The sequence below is a fragment of the Geotrypetes seraphini genome, chromosome 8 (genome assembly GCF_902459505.1).
Source record: "Geotrypetes seraphini chromosome 8, aGeoSer1.1, whole genome shotgun sequence".
NCBI lineage: Eukaryota > Metazoa > Chordata > Amphibia > Gymnophiona > Dermophiidae > Geotrypetes > Geotrypetes seraphini.
Genome location: NC_047091.1, coordinates 156,313,004 through 156,338,149, shown reverse-complemented (window position 1 = coordinate 156,338,149; position 25,146 = coordinate 156,313,004). Strand labels below are relative to the sequence as shown.

General features: G+C 42.7%; 1 protein-coding gene across 3 annotated transcripts in view; it reads left to right on the top strand.

Moving 5' to 3' along the window:
• CFAP251 (cilia and flagella associated protein 251) overlaps positions 1–25,146 on the top strand; it is a 171,579-nt gene that overhangs the window by 90,299 nt on the left and 56,134 nt on the right. For all 3 annotated transcript variants that reach the window (XM_033957400.1, XM_033957401.1, XM_033957402.1), the window contains 3 exons: positions 4,069–4,253; positions 13,493–13,607; positions 21,956–22,119. In XM_033957400.1, coding sequence (XP_033813291.1) covers positions 4,069–4,253; positions 13,493–13,607; positions 21,956–22,119 — 464 coding nt within the window. The remainder of the gene's footprint in view (positions 1–4,068; positions 4,254–13,492; positions 13,608–21,955; positions 22,120–25,146) is intronic.

Genomic DNA, 25,146 nt, shown 5'->3' with positions numbered 1-25,146 from the left:
CCATGGCTTCTAGTTCTCCCATTTTGTTTCTTAGGCTCCTTGCATTAGTATATATGCAATTTAGATCCAGGCATTTTGTTGTCTTCATTTCCTTTCCCTGTGCTTCGGTCTTTAGTGTCTTCTCTTTCGCTACAACCTTTCTAACCTCCTCTTCTGGATTAGTCGACTCCTGTAATTTGTCCCTTGTTTCTTCCCAGCCTTGTTTCCCCTTAGCATCTTCACGAGATACCTTCTTCCGAATCGTCGACGCTAGGTCGACTGTCGGCTTTCCCCTTCCTCTTAGTTTAAAGCCTGTTCTATTCCTCTCTTGACGTTGTTTGCTAGAAGTCTAGTTCCCGCCATGCTCAGGTGCAGTCCATCTCTCCTGTAGAGCTTGCTCTTGCCCCAGAACGTTGTCCAGTTCCTCATGAAGGGGAATCCTTCTTCCTCACACCATCTCTTCATTCACGCATTTATTAATTGTAACTCCTCCTGCCTTTTCACATCTGCCCTCGGTACCGGTAGGATCTCTGAGAATGCTATCTTCTGAGTCCTCATCTTCAGCTTCCTTCCCAGAATCTTGAACTGTTCTATCAGCGTGCTTCTTCCGTAGTCTCTCCTGGTGACATAATTTGTCCTGATATGGATCATTACTGCGGTCTCTTCCGTCTCCGCTCCTTCCAGGATCTTCCCAATTTTGTTCATGATGTCCTTTGTTCTCGCTCCTGGGAGGCAGGTCACCAGTTGATCCTTTCTCCCTCCTGCTATGTGGCTCCCACTAGGATCGCTGACTTTCCCTTCTTCAATTTTCACTTCGGTCTCAGGTCAATGTCCTTGGTGTGCTTCGCTGTTTCTTCTTCTGGGCATCGACTAGCCAATTCCTCCCCCTCGTGGGGTATTCCTCTGTGGGTGTCTTCTTTGAGGTCATCTGCTTCATGCTCTCCCTTCCATGTTGGTGTTGGTGTAACTTCATTTTTCATCTGGAGTTCGTTCTCTTCCACCCTCCTCCTGTATGCTTTCTCAATGAATTTCTCGAGTTCCCTGACTTCCTCCTCGATGTGTCTCTCACTCATGAAGTCTTCAGCTGTCCTGATTGGGTCCTCCTTGGTGTAAAGTCCTTCTAGCTTCTGTATCTTGTCCTCTAGTCGCTTGACTTCCTTCTTCAAGCTTTTCAGCTCCTGACACCGACCGCATACATATGACTGTCTCCCTGAGGGGAGGTAGTCATAAATATGACAGTCTGTGCAGAACACTGGAAAGCTTATCTTCTGGTTTCCCTCTGCTTCCATCGTCGTTCCTACTTTAAGATAACAGTTAAGATTATGTGTTCCTTCTGTGCCTGCTTCCTTCTGTGCCTGCTTCTTGCCTTGCTGCCTTCTTCTTGTGTGTGCTACCTTTGCTCAACCTTACCTTACTTTTGCTTGTGTGTGGTTGTTCCTTCTGCGCCTGCTACTTCCTTACCTTCTGTGCTTCTGTGCTTGCCGCTTCCTTACCTTTCAGTCCTTGTGTGTGGTTGTTCCTTCTGCGCCCGCTACTTCCTCAACTTCTGTGCTTCGGGACTTGCCACTTCTTTACGTTTCAGTCCTTCCCTGTGCTCTTGGGTGTAGTGACTTGGCCCTTCACAAAGGCGCTCTCGCTAAGGCGCGTGCCAAACTGCTGTGCGCCGTTGGTTCTTCCCCTTTTATGGGGGAGTTCGGTTGCTGACTCTTCTGATGTGATTGGGGTGGGCGGAGCTTACTCTCGCCCTGCCCCTAGCCTCCTGCTCTTCTCTGTCTCCCTCCTCGGCTCTTTATTGCTTTTATCCTGCTTTTCTCCCTGCTCCTCGCTACTCCTTTTGCTTTTTCCTTGCTTTTCTCGCTGCTCCTGCTACTCCTCTTGCCTGATGCTGTGCACCGCGTGTGCCATTGGCTCCTCCAGGACACATACAATGAATATGCAAGAGATATATTTGCATACTTTCAAAGCAGTGTATAGAAATATAATCTTATGCATATTCACTGTAGCTATCTTGAAAGCAAACTGGATGGGTAAACCCTAATAAGGGCGAGCTGCTGCTTTCAATGCTAATATTTCCATTGGAATTACATAGAAATCAGAATGATAAGGTTTTGTCAATTACATTTTTTCTTTGAACTGCTACTGAATTTGCTAAGGTTTGATTTTTTAATTGGGACATATGGAGCATTGAGATCAAGCATCAAATTACTGCGTCTCAATGGCCACGAATTTGGTCTTGGAGGATGAGATGTACAGTGTCTGCATCTATGAGACAAACTTGGTTTTTTCTGTTACATAGAGCATTTTGGACACCTGTTAGACTACAAAAATTAGATAGCTCTAAGTCTAATAGATCTATTGTCCATTCATTTTGGCTTTCTGGAAATCAATATGGGGCCAAATAAATTATCTATTAGAGAATCCAGTGGCCTTATCATATGATACTATTTTATTTGGCAAGTCAATGAGGGCAATGAGTCAATTATCCTCAAATAATAACAAGCTCTTGCTAATTATGACTGGAGTAGCCATTCAACAAATTACATTTAATTGGAAGAATTGGAGTAGACTGAATTACAATTTTTGGTGGAATTCTTTGTGCTATATATTGTCACAAGCCCGATCCCAGTTCTGGCCTTGTGCCAATGAAAAGCCTTAGAAACCGCCCAGTGAAATTAGTCAGGGCTGATCACTATGTGCCTGCAAGCCAGGAACAAGATCAGGAAGCGCAGGCTGTGTTTGAGCAGGGTAGAAGGCAGCCTCAGCAGAAGAAAGCCCTTCCCCCGAGTAGGGCTGGGCGTGGCACAGCAGCTTTGGAACATTTAGAAAGCTGGCTGTCCCGGAGAGAGAAGGAGCCCAGGGAACCCAGATGTGGAAATGATAAACCCAGAAGCAGAGGAACAAACACAGGGGAACCAGGTATTGGAAGACATGGAATGGAGTGTTTTGCCAGAACCTGCTTTACCAGAAGCCATGGAAAGCTGATCTGACTGTGTGTTTGACTTGCAAGGTTGTTCAGATTTTTTATTTTTTATTTTTTATGTGCTGGCTGGCCTGCTGCGGGGACAATGCTTAAGGACAGTTAAGCAACTTTGGTAATGTACTTTTGAATACCATGAAATCCCTGAAGGTTGGGGCCGGTTTGCCAGACACCCAGGTAGTGTGTTTTAAGGGTTATATTTTTTGTTCTTTGCTTTGCCAAGGAGCTGAATTGGCAAATCCAGTAACCTTCCGCTCCTTAGTGCTTGGAGAGAAGGGAGAAGCCCTGCAACATTGTACAGCTCTGAGTTTTGGGTTGGACTAAAGACTGCCTGGGACTAAATTGTACTATGTGCTGCTGTTATTACTACTTCAAAGTAGGACTTACCTAGGACATAAGTTAAACACTTGAGCATGAACCAGACCAGGCTGGTGAGGACACTATTATTTTGGGTAGGTTATTGTTGCTGACACTTTTGGACTTTTTGTTTCCCTGCGTTTTTGTTTTTGCCCTATCTGGATGATCAATAAATATTATTTCTTTCTTTTGATACTTACCTGAATTGTGTCATTCTGATTTTTGTACACAGAGTGAATTATCCACAACAGGGACTTCCTCCTATTTTGGGAAGCACATCAGGGCAGTATTGTAGGCGTGTGCCGGTCACTGCTAGGCCCAAGGGCCGGTCACGCTACAATATATAAAATGGAAAGAACGTTAGCCACACAGAAAGGACATTTTAGTAAATTTCAGGATGTTTGGGGGCCATTAGCAGATTATTGTACTGAATAGATATCATTTTTCCCTTAATAATACAATTGAAATAAAGGGAGGGGGGATTCTGATTTTGTATTAAATATTGGATTAATAGGAAAGAATATATTATACAATATAAGTGAATGCATATGCAATGGTAGGATTGGGGAGGGGAGGGGAGGAATTCTACTAAATTAAGATGACTGAAATAGAAAATCAAGTGATGTTTTTGAGTTCAATGTTTTTTCCCGATACACTTGTTGTAAGTTGTAAAAATGAATAAAGATTTATTAAAAAAAAAAAAAAATTTCTGCTTTAGATAGTGAGCTTACTGTGTTGTGTTTATTTCCTTTCAGGTAGAATATGACTTAAGCAAAAGCACTAAAGATAATCTTCAGATCCTGAGCAGTGATCGTATTGAACAGAGTGCCATCCCATTGTGTTTAGCCTGGTATCCACCGATTATGAAAGAGCATTTTATAATTATGGCCAATAACCAGTACAAAGTGAAGCTTTATAACAGTATTACTAAAATGTGCAGGTATAACCAGTTTTCTAATTCACTTTCTTCTGCTCTTTAAATCTTCCCTCATAGGGCCTGACGCTCTATCTGATTGCTGCAAGTATTTTTGCTTATCCTGAATAAGAACATAAGAAATGCCTTCACCGAATCAGACCTTAGGTCCATCTAGTCCGGCGACCCGCACACACGGAGGCTAAGCTAGGTGTTCCCTGATGAAGAGGAGGGAAAGTCTCTTCTGAGACCTGTGGTTCTCCCCCCCCCTTCCCCCTTACAGCTGCAGAGGTTGCCACTGCAGTAGTGCCGTGTTCTGTCCCTCCCTTCCCTTTACACTTCAAGTTTCAATAAAATTTTGATTAAAATACATTATCATAAATTCAATGCAATATACAAATTTTAAAAAAGGGAGTGACAAATGAAATATTTGGGGGGATTAAAGACTTTGGGCTAGATTCACTAAGGGCATGGATCGGATCCAATCTATGTCTAGGGGGCTGATTCATGAATTGCCTTCATGCAAATGAGGGCAATTGGAATCACGCCCCCAACAGACTGAATCGGATAGTTAGAAACATAGAAATAGACGGCAGATAAGGGCCACGGCCCATCTAGTCTGCCCACCCTAATGACCCTCCCCTACTTAACTCTGTGAAGAGATTCCACGTGACGATCACATTTCTTCTTAAAATCAGGCACGCTGCTTGCCTCGATCAACTGAAGTGGAAGATTATTCCAGCGATCAACCACTCTTTCGGTGAAAAAGTATTTCCTGGTGTCACCGTGCAATTTCCCGCCCCTGATTTTCCATGGATGTCCTCTTGTTGTCGTTGGACCTTTGAGAAGGATTTGAATAAAATCATCAATTATTGCGCTACTCTGGGAGGAAGAGTATCATGATGCACACAAAGCAGTCTGTGTGTGAACAGCGATCCTTGAGCATGCGCAGACCATCTGTACTAGAGTCTAATATTTATATACATAATATAGAGTTTGCTATAGTTATCCTTATGGTGCAAGGTTTTCAGTACAAGTTATATCCTGATTTGACAAACAAAAAGTTACAGTGTATGATACATATTATCCTTATGTGGCACATACTGGTTCTGGTACCAATATACTTTTCTTTGTAGTCTATCGGTCAAGGGCAGGGGTTTAGGTGAAGAGGTATGTTTTTATTGTTTTTTCTAAAGATGAGGAGTTCTTCAAGGGATCTGATCTGCAGGTGGCTCGGTAAAAAGTTGGAGTAGGACCATTGCTTTGCGGTATGCAATTGAAGGGGGCATTTGGAGGCATTTCATCCTCGTAGTGGAGGCATCAGCTTGGCACATAAGGAGGAAGCTTAGTCATCATGTAGACCAGTACCATGTCATGCAAGGATTTGAACGTTAGCATCAAGCCTTTGAAGACACAATGTTTGGCTACGGGTAGCCAGTGGGCCTATGTTAGAGTCTGGGATACAGGGTCGCTGGCATGGATGTTTTTTAGAAGCCTGATTGCTGCATTTTGAATTTGTTGGAGACGTCGTACATAGGAAACATATCTCAACATCTAGTTGAATGTGTCTTAAAGTGGAATTCTGACCATGAAATACCAACATTGTGTTTTATCCTTACTGAGTTTGTTCGAAACATCATAAGTTTTCATTGTGGCAATTCTATAAATAGTTAGAAAATAATTAGGCAGTGACGTGATCCTCCCAAAATTGTTCTAACCTCTCAAAGAGTAAACATTGCAATCACCAGTCTTCTACAATTTACAGGAATCGTATTCTAAATTTTACAAAAAGATCCAAAGCCTAAACAAATTAAACCATCAGTTCATTTGTTTATTCTGTAAGTGAGATTTATCTGAAAATGCTTATGCTTTGAAGAAAAGCTCAAAGAATGCCATTGTCAAAGATGACAGTCTCTCATCAAAAGTAATTGATGGTTTATTTGTTTCCCGCAAACAGAAATTCGGCTCTAGCTGGCTGGATTTGAATAAAATCATCAATTATTGCGCTCTCTGGGAGGAAGAGTATCATGATGCATACAAAGCAGTCTGTGTGTGATATAGCTGCTGCAGCTCATATTAAGTAATTTTCCCATCATTTGTTAGCTCAGGAGATTTCTCCCTTGAAAAGAGGAGACTGAGAGGAGACTTGATCGAAACATTCAAAATACTGAAGGGAATAGACTTAGATAAAGACAGACTGTTCACCCTCTCCAAGGTAGGGAGAACGAGAGGGCACTCTCTAAAGTTGAAAGGGGATAGATAAGGATGTTCTTTTTCATCCAGAGAGTGGTAGAAAACTGGAACGCTCTTCCGGAGTCTGTTATAGGGGAAAACACCCTCCAGGGATTCAAGACAAAGCTGGACAAGTTCCTGCTAAACTGGAACGTACGCAGGTGAGGCTGGACTCATTTAGAGCACTGGCCTTTGACCTGGGAGCTGCCGCGTGAGCGGACTGCCGGGCAGGATGGACCATTGGTCTGACCCAGCAGCGGCAATTCTTATGTTCTTATGTTCATTACAGTAAATAACTGTTCAACTCATGGTTTCAGGTGAGGCACGCACTGATTAGACGGGGAAGACAGAATCAAATTCCAGCTTTAATTCTGACAAAATGAGAATTGGAGATCTTTTGGGTCTTTATTCACCAGCGTGTGGTGCTTTTTCATAGACATATGCTTATCAGGTGGTTATAGAGCCAGCAATGCACCAGTATAGTAATTTAATCAGCTGTAATTATTTTATTCTTTTGTAAGGAAAATGAAGTCTTTACAGTACCATACAGTGAAATATTTTTTAAAATATAAAAATATTACTTAAAAATCAGTTTTTAAAGTGATTTACATAGGTAAAAGGCATTCATTCCCCCAATTTGGCCATGTAAAAATGCATGATCAATGCAACTAAAAAGTTTGCGCCCCGTAGAACAATCGGTGTACTTTCAGCTCCATTGAGAGGATGAATTGCTGAAGACATATGTAGGTTGGCAGAGGAAAAGCACATACATAGGGTTCCTTTTACTAAGCCGCATTAGGGCATTACCGCGCAGAATAGAACGCGCTAAATTGCCGTGCGCGCTAGCCGCTAATGCCTCCTTTTGAGCAGGTGGTAGATTTTAGCATGCGCTAATCCGGTACGGGCGCTAAAACCGCTAGTGCGACTTCATAAAAAGAGCCCATAGTTTTCGTTTTTCCAGCATCATTGCACTCAGACAAAACTGAGGTGCAAACAAGATTGAAAGAAAAGTAAGCACATCCTTGTGCTTTTTTGTTTTTTTTAAATTCTTTATTCATTTAAAAAACTTACAATAAGTGTAACATCATATAACATTTTACGCTTAAAATACATCACTTAGGGCTCCTTTTATCAAGGCGCGCTACGGGGGTTAGCGCGTCGGACATTTCATCACGCGCTAACCCCCGCGGCAGCCTAAAATCCTAACGCCTCGTCAATGGAGGCGTTAGGTACTAGCACGGCAGGCAGTTGAATGCGCGGTATTCCGCGCGTTCACCGCCTACCGCACCTTGATAGAAGGAGCCCTTAATATCCGATCAAAATCAATATTCAGATTCCATATCCCTCCCTCCCCCATATTCAATTTGCACTCATAAGAAAACCAAAATACACCCCCTCCCCCCACTCTGGACGTGCATTTTCAAGGGGGAAAAAAGACATTTATTCATGACAGTATTTTGTTAATGGCTCCCAAATATCCTGAAATTTCTTAAAATTCCCTTGCTGCATGGCAATTGCTCTTTCCATTTTAAATATATGACATAAGGAGTTCCACCAAAAGCTATAATTCAGACGATCCCAATTTTTCCAATATCTCATGCTTTGAGAATCAGTGCATAGACTGCTGGTAAAATTTTGTGCCAGTGCTACACACATATGCGCCTATGTTGCTTGTCAGCCTAAGGGCTCCTTTTACAAAGGTGCGCTAGCGTTTTTAGCGCACGCAGGAAATTACCGTGCGCTACTCCAAGTGCTACGCTTCTAGAACTAATGCCAGCTCAATGCTGGCATTAAGGTCTAGCGCACGGGGCAATGTAGCGTGCGCTATTCCACGCGTTAAAGCCCTAGCGCACCTTAGTAATTTCTTTTGATGTGTACATCGCTTAGAATTTTGAATAAGTGATCAATCAAATCTATAAGAAACTTGAAACTAAGTGCCCGTTTATAACATTACCTTCTACATGTATTTCTTTGTTAATGAGGAGACCTTGGCTACCAAAAATGTAAGATTTTTAGAATTTTATTTTAGATATGCCTTGATTAAAAGGAATTTACTTCATTCTACAGGGGTTACTTTAGTCACTTTTATTTTCCTGAAATATTATTAGTGGTTTTAAAAATATTTTTATATTTATTCCATTTGATTACACACCTCATCAAAATAATGTTTCAAGTAAATTATGTCCCGATTAAAAATATTCAACCTATTTCCAAATGTATGTGTTTCTTGCATTTTTATCATGTGTTGTAATATTGATTATCTGTTTTGTTGATTCATTTTTAGATAGTTATTTGATTATTATCCAGACAATATTCAGCCCATGACAGCTACCATTTTATAAATCAGGATATCCCAGGCCATATCTGGCTACCAGCATGGAATGTTGGTGTGTCCGCAGGTCACGGTGATTATCTGGATAATAGTGATATTCAATGCTGGTACCTGGATAATTAATTGAACATAGGACTGCTTTTTTACACAGTGCTACTTGACCAATTAGTTATCTGAGCACTAGTATTTAATATTAGAGAAGCCTGAATAACTTTCTGGGTCCGTCCCAACTCCCCCCCTGACACTAACCAGATAGTGCTACGGAAGTTGGAATTAATATTCAGCAGAACTGTCCAATTAAATGCTGCTGAACATTATGTCCTAACCTGGTGAGCACTTCTAAACTGGTTAGGAGCTCCTCCTGCCCAGTTAAATAATAGCAAATGTCTACCCATATATTTTTATATTCTGCATTTAATATATATATATATATTTATCTATCTGTGCATTGCATTGAGATTGAAGTGGGAAGGCAATTAGTAAAATACATAACTTCAACTTTGTGAGCAGTTGATGTATAATGGTCTTCTGTGGACCTCTGTTTGAAATGAATCATGTACAAAGGAGAAAAGGGGCACAGGATAGACAGTTTATGGAAGGGGCATAGAAAGAGGGAAGATGCCATATGGAAGAGAGTGGGCAGACAGTGGATAGAAGGGGCAGAGAGAGGGCGGACTGGATGGAAAGAGCAGAGAGAGGACAGATGCTGTATGAAAATAAGAGAAACATAGAAACTGACGGCAGAAAAGGGCCACGGCCCATCTAGTCTGCCCATACCAATGTCCCACCCCCTAACTCCCTCCATGAAGAGATCCCACGTGCCAATCCCATTTTTTCTTAAAATCTGACACACTGCTGGCCTCAAGTACCTCCAGTGGAAGACTATTCCAGCGATCAACCACTCTTTCGGTGAAGAAATATTTTCTGGTGTCACCATGAAATTTCCCACCCCTGAGTTTCAACGGATGCCCTCTTGTTGCCATGGGACCTTTAAGAAAAAAGATATCTTCCTCCACCTTGATACGGCCCGTGACATATTTGAACGTCTCTATCATGTCCCCCCTCTCTCTGCGTTCCTCGAGTGAATATAGATGCAATTTATCCAGCCGTTCCCCATACGGGAGATCCTTGAGTCCTGAGACCATCCGGGTGGCCATTCTCGGAACCGATTCAACTCTCCGCACATCTTTGTGGTAATGTGGCCTCCAGAATTGTACACAGATGGGGTCTCATCATGGATCTATACAAAGGCATTATGACCTCGGGTTTACGGCTGACGAAGCTCCTAAGGATACAACCCATGATTTGTCTAGCTTTGGATGAAGCTTTCTCCATTTGATTGGCAGACTTCATGTCTTCACTAATGATCACCCCCAAGTCTCATTCTACTACAGTCCTTGCTAGGGTCTCACCATTCAGAGTGTAAGACGTGCATGGATTTTTGCTGCCAAGGTGCATGACCTTGCATTTTTTGGCATTGAAACTTAGTTGCCAGGTCCTTGACCAATGCTCCAGTAGGAGCAGGTCATGTGTCAAACTGTCGGATATTGAGCCTTTGTCAGGCACTGTGCTTTTGTCTGTTGTTCTCTTGCCCACTATGTTGCATAGTTTGGCATCATCAGCGAATAACGTAATTTTACCTCGAAGACCCTTAGCCAAGTCACTTACGAAGATGTTGAATAGGATCGGGCCCAAGACCGAGTCCTGCGGCACTCCGCTGATCACCACCGTTGTTTCTGAGGGGGTGCCGTTTACCACCACCCTTTGAAGTCTACCACTAAGCCAGTCCTTAACCCATGCAGTTAATGTGTTGCCTAATCCCATCGAACTCATCTTGTTCAATGACCTGCGGTGTGGGACGCTATCAAATGCTTTGCTGAAGTCCAAGTACACGATGTCTAGGGATTCCCCCTTATCCAGCTTTCTTGTTACCCAGTCAAAGAAGCTGATCAGATTGGTTTGGCAGGACCTTCCCTTTGTAAATCCGTGTTGATGGGGATCTCGTAGATACTCCTCGGACAGGATCGTGTCCAATTGACGTTTGATTAGAGTTTCCATTAGTTTGCTCACTATCAATGTTAGACTCACCGGTCTGTAGTTCGCAGCCTCCGTCTTGCATCCCTTTTTGTGGAGCGGGATGACGTTAGCTGTTTTCCAGTCCAACGGGACTCTTCCATTACTTAGGGAAAGATTGAAGGAGTGCGGATAACAGTTCTGCCAGGACATCACTCAACTCTCTGAGCACCCTGGGGTGTAGTTTGTCTGGTCCCAGAGCTTTGTTCACTTCGAGTCTTGATAGCTCATAGTAGACACTGCTGGGCGTAAACACGAAATTTCGAAATGGGTCTTCCATGCTTTCCCTTGTCTGCAGCTGAGGGCTGGATCCCAAAGCCTCGCAAGTGAAGACTGAGAGCGACGAGAAGATGATTAAAGCAGAAACAACAAAAGGTAGAAAAAAGATTTTTTTTGTTGTTGTTGCTTTAGAATAAAATAGTATTGTAACTGTACTGATAAAAGGTTATAAATAGGAAATGGAAACAAGACAATCTTTGTATTGGACTAAACCCCCTTCCTCAGCTCAGTATACTGTACTGACCTGAAGGAGGATTTGGCATCTGAAAGTTAATTGAAAAATGGATTAGTCCAATAAAATGGTATTTTCTTATTTCCCATTATTGTTTTATTTCTGTTTGTTAATTTTTAAAGTGATGATTGCTATTTATCTTTTTAAAAAAATTTACATCTGCTATCTATATTTTGCACAATATTAGGGTTGAATAAAGTGTTTTATTTGGAATTTATTAATTCAAATGTTAGTTTTGGGAAATAGTAATTGCAGATGTGTTTGTACTGTATTCAGTACAAAATATGGAGCCCCTTTTCAGGTTTTGTATTTCACACATGTCTGGTAGTGAAGAGCTTTGTATTTCTATTGCTCAGATAACATGAAAATCAGGATTTTTGGGGGGTACGGTGACTTCCAAAGAGAAATGTTCTAGTTCTGATCTGCACATTGTGGAGAGGTAGAATATCAGCTCTCATATTACTGATTATATTATGGTGTGTAAAACAGAGCTTTTCTTTTGCTTTTTTTCTTATTTTGCCCCTTGTTGTTTCAGCATCATCTATCTCCTTTGTGTTTTTGCAGAAAAGCGGGTTAAAGTATGTGTGGCTCTTTGAGTTTGTCTGGCAGGATTTATTGCTTTGCTTTAAACATGGGTGACCTGGGCTTAAAAGGAGTGGTGTACAAAGCTTTGCTGTCATTTACTGGTTTACTGAAGCTACTACCCTCTAAGAAGTTTCTGCTATAGGCAGCTGGCCAATCTTGCCTAATAGTTAGGGCTTCCCTTGCCTCATCCCTATTTTGGATGCTCGGGAGAGGGGGGAGGGGGACAGCTCAACCCTTGCCTAAAGCAGCAGATTGCCTTGAGCTGCCCCTGTTCGAGTAGTATCCCAATGAACTCTTAAAAAATGGGGTACGAGTAGAGCCAGTCTATATATAATCTTGTAGGGATCTAAGAGATCTTGAGGGTATATATGGAATAGTCATACAACTTAAATAAGATGGTTTTTGTTCACGTAATGCGTTATATACTTTGCAAAAAACTTTGACTTTGTGGTTGCATTCAATTGTCTTGTGCTGAATTGTCAATGCGCTCAAGTGTCTTGCGCTCAATTGTGGTAGTGCTCAATTGTGGTAGTGCTCAGTTGTCTGTGTGCAATTGTCCATGCGCTTTTGTCTTGCGCGCATTTGACTTGCCACCCAGGATAGGTAACCAATGAAAGCATAAATAGAGCCAAATTTTCGACTCTATCCCAACATTCTAATTGACATATTCTGTGAAGTTTGTAATCTCTTAAGAGTTGCATAAGGTAGGATTAATCAATTTCCATAATCAAGTTTAGAGTGCCAATTAGTACCAATTGTAGACAATAATTAGTTGTTAAGGCCAATTATTAGCTAATTAATTCATTAAGTTACCCATTTGGCTGAGCTTATTCTTAGAGTGTGCGTGCAAATTTGAGCACTAGTTGGAAATTTGGGCATGCGTCTTTCTAGAATTAAGGGATCAGTGTTTCCCTGATATCCTTTGTTTCTTTTTATTTGAAGCAGAAGGGGGAAAATCAGTTCTGAACAAGAAAACACTTTTGAAATCATTAGGTGACAATAGATGTGTTTTTTTTTATTTTTTTATTTATTTTTTAATTCTTTATTCCTTTTTAATCATTCAACAAGTGTACAATAAAAATCATACATAGGCTCAAAAACAACACTTGATAAATCCCTCGAGATAATAACAATTGTATATATATATAAACCCATAACCCACCTTCCCTCCCAACACTATTCTTCCTAATTCATTTTACCCTCTCTTCAATTGTACAATCCCTCCCCCCACCCCTCCTTAAATAATTTATCTTCAAAAGAAAAATGGTGTTTATTCATTACAAAACAATGTTAATGGCTCCCATATTTTAATAAAACTTTTATAATTTCCATTTTGTACCGCTATTGAACGTTCCATTTTATATAAAAGACATAGTGAATTCCACCAAAAATTAAAGTTAAGTCTGCTATGATCTTTCCAATTGTTAGTAATATGTTGAATGGCAACTCCTGTCATAATCAATAAAAACAATAGATGTTATAAAAAGTGTTTTAATGAGTAAGCAAAATTGTTTGTTGTATTTTGTTCTACAGGAAGACTCTTTTAGGGCCAACCTATGGTTCACCTCTTAAAAAAATAGAAATCCTTACTTATACCAGCAAAGAAGACAGAAGCAAAGGTTATCTGGCATATATTACCGATGATAAGGTAAGTAGTTTACTTTTCTTGCAATGAATTGATTTTCACATGTGTTATACTGTACTTTTGAAATACAAGCTTAAAAACATTAGTAACACTGTCAGAGGTCAATGTAATAAACAATGAAGATTTTCACTGAAGCAACTAATTACTAATTTGATATCAGCTCATTTAATTAATTCATGCTAATGGGTGAGTTTGTGCCACCTTGCCAGAAAATGGAGACCCTGTATTAAATGATTAGACACACTATGAGGCTGAACTTTTGTGTCTGTACCTGTGCATTGATCTATGTAATGTTATGTTGTAACACTATGAATGTAACTATATACAATAAAACCTTGGATTGCAGGTGACTTGGTTTGCAAGTGTTTTGCAAGACAAGCAAAACAGTTTATTAAATTTTAACTTGATATACAATCAATGTCTTGCAATACAAGTGCATACAATATACAGTGGAACCTTGGTTTACAAGCATAATTCGTTCCAGAAGCATGCTCGTAAACCAAATTGCTCGTATATCAAAGCAAGTTTCCCCATAGGAAGTAAGGGAAACTGCTTTGATTGGTTCCACCTCCTCCCCCCCCTCCACGAGACTACTGGCGCTTCTCCATTCTCCCCCACCCCCTTGAGGAATCCGACGCTGTTCCAAACCCCTCCCCGCGATCCAGCTTCCCCCCCCCGCGAACCAGCATCCCCCCCACTCGCATTGCCCCCCCCTCCACTGCGATCCTACTTTCCCCCCTCCCAAGCAGTCAATGACACCTTTTACCCGACTTGGCACCAGTACTGGTGCCCGAAGATCCTCCCTCTTCTGGTGCGGCTGGGCGGTGCATCGGAGATCCTCCTTCTGCTGATCTGGGCTGGGCTGGACTGGCTTTGAGCATTTGCGCATGCTCAAAGCCTTCTGGTCTCGCTCTCTCCGAGATTGAGAGTGAGACCAGAAGGCTTTGAGCATGCGCAAATGCTCAAAGCCAGTCCAGCCCAGCCCAGCCCAGACCAGAAGAAGGAGGATCTGCAACGCACCGCCCAGCCCAGGCCGCGCCAGAAGAGGGAGGATCTTTGGGCACCGGCACTGGTGCCAAGTCGGGTAAAGGGTGTCATTGACTGCTCGGGGGGGGGGGGGGGAAGTAGGATCGCGGTGGAGGGGGGGGCAATGCGAGCGGGGGGGGGGATGCCGGATCGCTGGGGGGGGGATGCCGGATCGCCGGGGGGGGGGGGGGGGCGCTCATACAGCGAGGCAAGCTCGGTTTACGAGGCACCAAGTTTGCAAATGTTTTGCTCGTCTTGCAAAACACTCGCAAACTGGTGCACTCGTAAACCAAGGTACCACTGTACACACATCACAACTGAGCTGATAGTTCTTTTCTTTCTGACACTGCAAGAGTGTAGTGACTGTTCTAAACAAGCAAAGTCTTGCAATATGAGTACATACAGCATACACGCGTCACAGCATCACAGCTGAGCCGATGATTCTTCTCTCTCTGAGGCTGCAGGAGTGTAGTGACTGTTCTAAATGAGTGAGGTCTTTCAATACACGTACGTATAGTACTTTGTACTAAAGTTTTTGGGTTGTGAAATGAATTGTCTGAGTTTCCATTATTTCCTAGGGGAAAATTTGCTTTTATATACGAGTGCTTTGGATTACAAGCAAGCTTCCGGAACGAATTATGCTCACAATCCAAGGTTTTACTGTATTGTAACTGTAACCCGTTCTGAGCTCTTTGGGAAGGACGAGATATAAACCCAAATAAATAAATAAAGGAACGGTGCACTTGCAGGACTGGCGCAGTAGGATTAATTAAGCTTCCAGGATTCTTTGCTGCTTCATTAGAGCAGGATTCACCCTTTCATAGAAACATGGTGGCAGATAAAGACCAAATGGCCCATCCAGTCTGCCCATCTGCAGTAACCATTATCTCTTCTCTCTCTAAGAGATTCCACATGCCTATCCCAGATAGAAACATAGAAACATGATGACAGATAAAGGCTAAATGGCCCATCCACAGAATCCACTATCTCCTCCTCTCCCTATTGGCTAAGGCTGTTTACACCTGCATTGTGAGGTCATAGAACTTTAGTAACATAGTAACATAGAAACATGATGGCAGATAAAGGCCAAATGTCCCATCCATAGCATCCACTATCACCTCCTCTCCCTATTGGCTAAGGCTCTTTACACCTGCATTGTGAGGTCACAGAGCTTTGTGGTTATAGAAACATAGAAACATGACGGCAGATAAAGGCCAAATGGCCCATCCAGTCTGCCCATCTGCAGTAACCATTATCTCTTCTCTCTCAATGCCAAAAAATGCAAAGTCATGCACCTGGGAAGCCAAAATCCATGCAAGATTTACACCCTAAATGGCGAGACCTGACAAGAACTGAAGCAGAAAGAGACTTAGGGGTGATTGTCAGGGAAGACATGAAGTCTGCAAACCAAGTGGAGCAAGCTTCATCCAAAGCAAGGCAAATCATAGATTGCATACGCAGGAGTTTCGTCAGCCGTAAACCTGAAGTCATTATGCCACTGTATAGATCCATGGTGAGACCGCACCTGGAGTACTGTGTGCAATTCTGGAGGCCGCATTACCGCAAGGATGTGCTGAGACTGGAATCGGTCCAGAGAATGGCCACCAGGATGGTCTCGGGACTCAAGGAGCTCCCGTACGAGGAGCAGTTGGGGAAATTGCAGCTCTACTCACTCGAGGAACGTCGAGAGAGGGGAGATATGATCGAGACATTCAAATATCTCACGGGGCGCATCAAGGTGGAAGAAGACATCTTCTTCTTCAAGGGTCCCGCGGCAACAAGGTGGCATTCGTGGAAAATCAGGGGCGGGAAACTGCACAGTGACACTAGGCAGTTCTTCTTCACTGAAAGGGTGGTTGATCGCTGGAATAGTCTTCCACTTCAGGTTATTGAGGCCAGCAGTGTGCCGGATTTTAAGGCCAGATGGGACAGACATGTGGGATCTATCCGCAAAGATAGATAGGGAGGGTCACTGGAGTGGGCAGACTTGATGGGCCGTGGCCCTTATCTGCCGTCTATTTCTATGTTTCTAGCCATTATCTCTTCCTTTCGCTAAGAGATCCCATGTGACTTATCGCAGGTTTTCTTAAATTCAGACACAACCACTTCTTCCGGGAGACTGTTCCATGCATCTACCACCCTTTCTGTAAAAAAGAATTTCCTTGGATTACTCCGGAGCCTATCACCTCTTAACGTCATCCTATGCCCTCTCATTCCAGAGCTTCCTTTCAATCGAAAGAGACTCAATTAATGTACATTTATGCCACATAGGTTTTTAAACGTCTCTATCATATCTCCCCCTCTCCCACCTTTCCTCTAAAGTATACAGATTGAGATCTTTAAGTTTGCCCCTTTACACCTTATGATGAAGACCACGCACCATTTTAGTAGCCTTCCTCTGGACTAACTCCATCCTTTTTATATCTTTTTGAATATGTGCTCTCTAGGGCAACCATCTGTGTGCTGCATACCCTGAAATAGTGTACCCCTGGCTCCTAGAGCAGCAATTTACAGACCGTTTGCCTGGATGATAGATAGATATTTAGGATGTGATAGATAAATATTAAGGATGCAATCAGATATTTGTGCTCTTAAGAGCTCCTGCCTCTGGCAGTTCTTTACCTGAAAGAAGGTACAGATCTACTCCGGTTAGAGAGGGCTTCCCATGCAGGGTTCTTTCGTTGTGCTGGTTCTGCTTTTTGTCCACCTGGGACCACCCCTCCTTCTTCTGTCTCTAAATTGGGACTGGAGAAGAAGCACCTTTGGGGGAAAAGTAGCAGCTTCTAATTGACTTAAAAAAGAAGAGACTTTGCTGCAGCAGAGTGAAGCTTTAATAGCTATGACCTCATTTTCTTGCATTGACGGTTGCCAGGAAGTGAGTCTGACATTTCACTAGGCTTCTTTTCAGGAAGGGCTGAACATGGTCAGTGCTGTGGAGGTTGTGAGGGCAGGCATATGGGTGCTATAAGCAGCTATTGTCCTGTGTGCAGAGGAAAGGAAGATACTACCCCAGAGGCGTTTACTATGTGCTATTGCACTGGCCTATCTCTCCTGTGTGTGGGAAGCCCATAGAGGAGGATCAGAGAGTGGTGGCTACTTCAATCTGCTTACCAATGGAAATGGCCACCATCTTAGATGTCCCATAGAATCCAGTGGAACTTGTGGACTGTTTTTGCTCTTGATCCACAGCCTTCTCCGACGCTGGTGCAGCTCGTGAGAGGAGCCGCCAGGAGAGCAGGATGTCCAGCGCTGGGGTCCAGTCCTTCCAGCGAGTGTAGGTAGGTGCTGTGGATTCGCGCATGCGCACTCCTGCGGCCACAGACCTACTGATCATGGAAGCATGCCGATAGGAGTGCGCATGCGTGGATAGCGTTTTATTATATAGGATATAAACATTCTTAATTTGCAAAAAAAAATTTTTTTTTAAATTCATATACACCCCCTTATCATTATATAAAAATCCTCCCATTTACCCTATAAGAAAACAGACAACCCAAATATCTTTAATTTATCAAATCACAAATTCATCTGAACAAGATATCATCCTAACTGTAAATCCCTAAAATGCAAATTAATCTAAAAATTATATCAATTACATATAAAATACTATACCCCATAAATCAATAAATATTAAAAATAAACCCCATTAATTGAAATTAAAAATATCAATTATATCATCCAGTAAAATTTTTAATCTCATAAGAAAATAAAACCTCCCATATAACAATAATTTATCAAATCAGAAATCCATCTAAACAAAGGTAGCACCCTATCCTTTAAAAATCTCTAATATATAAATTTATTAAAATTATACAACTTTATTGTTAAGAAATCTTTCAAATTTAAAGGAATAAAATATACAAATAAATGCAAGTTGACTGTTGAGAGACATTACACTGTTATAAATAAAATAAAACATTTTAACATAAGTAACTAGCCACTAAAAAGAAAAATCTTCAGTACATTTGATAAAATATGCCATTCCACATGAGCCTTCCAGTATTAAATTGATCCATTCAAAAAATTGTATCAACTCTCTATGCTTTACTCTTTCGTTATTCCAACTTTTCAATCTCCCATTAGTCCATCGGTACTCAATAGGCTATTTGTTCAACTCTCCCAACTATTTCTTCAACTTCTAATTTTGATATTCTCTCATTTGAATTTTGCTTCTTCTTCCTCATGCTTCTTTATTAATTCTTCTACCTCCTTTTGCTTCAGAACCCTAATTGTTGTCATTCCATTTTCTCTAGTCAGTATTGCAATATCAACTTTCTCCGCAGACCGTTTGCTGACATCCATGGCCTTGTTTAGCACTTTAACAGCTAAAGTAAAAGCTGACCTTAAGCTCATTTCTCCTTCTTTGTAATTTTGTTTCAACATGGACACAGCTGCAACACTGTTGTTTCCAATGCAGGTGGCCTTCCACCCTCCATTATTTCCACTGGGGGTCATTCTGATACAACTGAAAGCCATAATGATTATCCCAACCAATGTAAAAAAGGGACACACCAAAAGGACTCTCTCCACCAAACTGTGTATAAACTTGCTTAATAATACACGGGCAAGTAACCAATTGTTCACATCAAGATCAAGGGTCAGACACATACAAAACGCCATTGTTTTTACTATTGAGACTACGAATAACTTTTTGACTGTTATTTGCGTTTTTTGGGGAAAAAAGGCACTATTATTACTATTTGTGGTGGTGGGAGGTGGAGAAAAGCTTGCAAGGCCAAGGAGAATGATGATGCACCCACTCCCCAATACATTACAGAATTACTGGATTGAAAAAGTAAGGGGGAGCAAGAGTTTAAATCCAAATTTATGTACTCCATGGTATAGCGGTATATAAGAAATAAAATTATTATTATTATTAAACCAAACAATGGAAAAAAACAGAAAACATAAACAAAGACAACAATTCCCAAACCTAAAGGTAGTGATTGCTGAAAGCTGAAGAGAACGGCTCTCGCTAAGTTTCTAGCTCTCCTGACCACCCCCCTGTGTGGTGTAGTGGTGCGTGCCAAAGTGCGCTCTCTGCAGTTTGGCAGCTGCACGAAAAGACAAGAAATGTGTGTTTTCCTCCATATCATGCCGAATCACTTACAGTGCTGGGAAGCGTAAAGGCAAGGTTTGTTAGTGCAGCAAAAAACATAACTACCCCCCAACCCCAAGTCTGAAAGGATGTTGGATGATCAGGAAGCGGGGGAGGAGGGGATGGCAGAGCCCCACCACTTGCACCTGCCATCCACAGTGACTGACCTGAGTGTCTGCCTGTGTTGGAGTTGCTGGGAAGCAGCGATTTTGTGGGAGAAAGCATGGAAGCAGCAATTTTCAGAGTGCTAAACTTTTTTATCGGTACAGTAAAAGAAAAGGAATTTTACTCATGATGCAATTTTGGGGGGGCGGAGTCAGCATCCCAAAAATTGCAAATAAGCGAAACCGCGAGTGCAGAAACTGCGAATACCGAGGGAGAAGTGTATACAATTTGTATGCCTGGAAAAAAATATTTCATTAACCAGGTGTCTAGTCTTAAATGGGGCAATTTTTAAATTATTTACATTGGGACAAACTTTATCTGTGGGATTTGTTCCAAGTACAGTGGAACCTCGGTTTGCGAGTAACCTGGTTTGTGAGTGTTTTGCAAGACCAGCAAAACACTTAGCAAACTTTTGTCTCGCAAACCGAGCATGTTCCGCTACATGAGCACCTCCCCCCCGCTCTAACTGGCATCGCACCCCCCCGAACCGGCACCCCACCCCCACCCAGAAGGCCTTGAGCATGCGCAGATGTTCAAGGCCCAGCCCAGGCAAGAGGTGGGAGATTTCTTTCAGTGGCACAACCGGCAGATGTTTGGGAGGAAGGAAGAGTGGATGCCGCTCTCAGCACGGCGGTGCGATGTGGTTCTCGCGGGGGGGGGGGGCATTCGCAGGGGTGGGGGTGGGGGTGCGATGCCGGTTAGAGCGGGGGGATGGGGTGATGGAGCAGCGCCGGTAGCCTTGGGGGGGGGGAGGAGGAGGAGGTAGAACAAATCAAAGCGAGTTTCCATTCATTCCTATGGGGAAACTCGCTTTGATATACGAGTAACTTGATTTACGAGCATGCTTCTGGAATGAATTATGCTCGTAAACCAAGGTTCCACTGTACTTGCTTATTTTTGCTGTGAATCTTACCATGTATACAGGATACGCTTGCTCATTTGCATCTGCTTTTTCTGCAGATAGATATTAGCTGGAAAGTACACATGTCAGTTTGAAAATGTTATCTGTGCACATACTGTTCCACTTTATATCTAAACCTGCCCCCAGAAGTAGCATTTCTGCATGTGGCTAGAATAGGGTTTCCAGATTTTCTAATCAGACAATCCGGACCCCTAGACCCATCCCCTAGGCCCGCCCATCCCTGCCCTAACCCCGCCCCCCTGCTGCCTGTTCTTGTCCGCCACTCCCCGCTGCCCGCTCTTGTCCACAAAAGGCATCGGGCAGAGAGGAATTCCGTGCATGTGCAGGTGTCATCGCGTGACATGCGATTGGAGGAGGCTTTTCAAAACCCGACAAAGTGCTGGGTTTTGAAAAGCCATCTGGTAACCCTAGGCTAGGAGCCTGAACAAAGTTTTAGTTACATCGAGGGAGGGCAATTGCTTTGAAAATTGTGTACTAAAGCTATAGAAGTGTTAAAAATAAGAATTTAGAACTTAAAAGGCATAGAAGCAAGGGGGCGGGTCCAGTTCATCAGTTAATAAATAGAAATTTAAAAAAAGGAAAATGCAAAATAAGGTGAATTTTTTTTATTAGACTAGCGTAATACATCTTTTGACTCCTTTCTCAAATCAGGACATACCAACAAAAAAAGATATTGCTTTCTTTCTTTTTTTGTTTGCTTGTTATTTTTATTGTTATTTATTAAGCTTTAAATTGGACTAACATACTTCCCACACTACTGCATCCATGAGTTTGCCAGGAAATGGTCTTCAGCTGTGAAAAGGAACCCACTGAGTTAGTGGTGAGGGGGGAGAGATGCTAAGAAATGGAGGCATTTGATAGAATGATTTGCTGGACAATATCAGAACTACCAGCTCTTTCAGCTAGAAGAGAGATTCTTTTCTTAATCACGTTTTGTCTGCTTGCCCTTACAAATTCCCTGACCTGCATGCGTTCCAATGCGAGATTAAAACATCTTCCCCTTTATTTGTACCAAATCTTGCTCTGAAGAACACATAGAGGTGATGTGCATACCCAAAATGTTCATTTATATATGTATATATATAAATACATTGTGTTAAACTTGTGACAAACTGAGACTCTGTCTCTCCATCCTGACAGGTTGGTTTGCAGATTTTACCAATTGATGGAAATCCACACAAATCATCTGCTCGGATTTGCCATCCTGATGGTGTTTCAAACCTTGTCACATCTTATGACGGCTCTTATGTCTTTACCGCAGGAGGTAGCGACTGTACAGTACTGATGTGGGAAGTTAATTTAAAGTAAGTATGAGCAAAGTTCATATACTGGGAGTAAAAAGTCTGACCAAGCTTTCCTCCAAAAACAATTATAAAATAAATATAATTAAAATTGATTATTACAGGGTGGAGAGCAGGGCAGGGGAGAGGGAGGGTCCTCACCCCCAAGACTGTAGAGCAAGATCCTAAAGCACAAATTCATACTGCTTATAGTTAAGAATATGTACTGTATATGATGAGTTAGGCCATTGCTCAGTGACAGTGGAGAAGACTTGTACTACACACCCAGGGCCGGATGCTCTAAAATCGCTGTTAAAATCCTGTGGGTCGCTGTGGTGCCAATAAATTGTCCGATTTGAAAACAGCAATCAATGTTAAAACAATTTCACATACAAATAATTTTTGCAGAGGTCCGCTGTAGTCCCATCTGATTAGTTATTGGAAAAGCGACTGACACATGTGCAGAGCCAGCAGGGGAAGCCCAAACAGTTGTGCGGCAGGAGAAGCCCTGAAGTAGCCTCCTGCCACTCAGCTGTTCAGAGCAGGAAGACTTTCTTTATTTTTTTTTTTTTTAAATGGGCACAGATGTTCTGCATGTATTACACATGCATAATATATGTCCCCATTAAAAATAAAGTAATGCTGACTCCCCCGATGATAGCCCCCAAACAAAAAGAAAATCAACAGGAGAAATGCCCACGCCCTCCTGCCTTGGCCACCTGGTCCCCCCACCCCCCTATACACCCCCCCTGACCCCCCCTGAAGATAAGCAGATGGGATGCCCAATCCCTCCTGCCTCAGCTACATGGACCCCCCCCATGCTCCCTGAACCCCCCTGTACCTTATTCAGAAGACAGTAGGAGTGATGTCCACTTTCTCCTGCCGGCACTAGGAGGGGCATAAAACTCTGATTGGTTCAGATACCCAAAGTAGGGGCTCTAGGCATGGCCAATCAGAGCCTTAGGCCCCATCCCAATGCATCGGGATGCACTGGGAAGGGCCCTACAACTTTGATTGGTTCAGGCATCTAAGGCCCTTCCCACTAAACTGTTCAAAGTTGTTAAAACAAATGCAGATTGTGAAAAATTGCAGAAAGACCTTAGGAAATTGGAAGACTGGGTGATGGATGAATGCAAAGTGATGCACATTGGGAAAAATAACCCAAATCACAGTTACTGGATGCTAGGGTCCACCTTGGGGGTTAGCGCCCAAGAAAAGGATCTGGGTGTCATCATAGACAATACGATGAAACCTTCCGTCCAATGTGTGGTGGCAGCCAAAAAAGCAACCAAGATGCTTGGAATTATTAAAAAATGGAATGTTATAATGCCCACTTATCACTCCATGGTGAGACCTCATTAAGAGTATTACGTTCAGTTCTGGTCTCCTTATCTCAAGAAAGATATAGCAGCACTAGAAAAGGTTCAAAGAAGAGTGACCAAGATGATAAAGGGTATGGAACTCCTCTCATATGAGGAAAGACTAAAAAGGATGGGGCTCTTCAGCTTGGAAAAGAGACAGCTGAGGGGAGATATGATTGAAGTCTAGAAAATCCTGAGTTGGAGTAGAACAGGTACAACTGGATTGATTTTTCACTCCATCAAAAATTACAAAGACTAAGGGAAACTCAATGAAGTTACAGGGAAATACTTTTTAAAACCAATAGGAGAAAATACCGTATTTTTTGCGCCATAAGACGCCAAATTCTCCCTGCCAGGCTCTGCATCCAACCCCACACTCCTTGCCAGGCTCTGCACCTTGTCCCCCTTCCCTGCCAGGCTCTATACCCTGTCCCCCATCTGGTGGTCTAGTGGTGGCCGGGACAGGGCACAAGGCAGGCAGGTCTAGTGGCTGGCAGGCAGGCAGGCCTAGGAGCAGGCAGGGCCCATCACCCTGAGGTAGGCAGGCAAGCAGGCAGGCCCTGAACCTTTTTTAAAATCCTGCCATCCATCACTGCAAGGCAGGAGGTTTCACCGAAGCTTCCCTTCCCTCCGCTGACTCCCGAGTACCGCCGTACCTTTTTTCAAATCCTGTCATCCAGCGCTGTATGGCAGGAGCTTTAAGCGATTCTGCTCTTTCCTCCGCTGACTCCTGAGCTCAACTCTGAGTGTCAGAGCAGAGCATGAGGCAGACGCAAGCTTATCGCGTTCCTGCCTGGTCCCGCTCTGCTCCGTGAATGGCTGCAGTGTGGAGCTGGACCAGACAAGAACCCAATAAGCTCACACCTGCCTCATGCTCTGCTCTGACGCTTAGAGTTCAGCTCGGGAGTCAGCAGAGGGAAGAGCAGAATCGCTTAAAGCTCCTGCCATACAGCGCTAGATGGTAAGATTTAAAAAAGGTATGGGGGTACTCGGGAGTCAGCAGAGGGAAGGGCAGCTTCGGTGAAAGCTCCTGCCATACAGCGATGGACAGCAGGATTTTTTAAAAAAAGATACAGGGGTATGGGGGTATTTGCTCCATAAGACGCACCCTTATTTCCACCCACTTTTGGGTGGAAGAAAAGTGTGTCTTATGGAGTGAAAAAATATGGTATTTTTTTACTCAGAAAATAATTAAGCTCTGGAACGCATTGCCAGAGGTTGTGGTAAGAGCAGATAGTGTAGCTGGTTTTAAGAAAGGTTTGGACCAGTGGTCTCAAACTCGCAGCCCGGGGGCCACATGTGGCCCACCAGGTACTATTTTTAAGCCCTAGGTATGTTTAGCATAATCACAAAAGTAAAATAAAACAGTTTCTTCATCATATGTCTCTTTAGCTATAAATTATAATATTATTATTAAGATTTAGCCAAAAGGAAAGATTTATAAACTATAAAGAGTTTTACCTCATGCAAAATTGTCATTTCTTTAATAAGACAAATCCAAATGTGGCCCTGCAAAGGGTTTGAGTTTGAGACCACTGGTTTGGACAATTTCCTGGAGGAAAAGTCAAAGATATGGGGCAAACCACTGCTTGTCCTGGATTGGTAGCATGGAATATTGCTACTCCTTGGGTTTTGGCCAGGTACTAGTGACCTGGATTGGCCACCGTGAAAACGGGCTACTGGGCTTGAT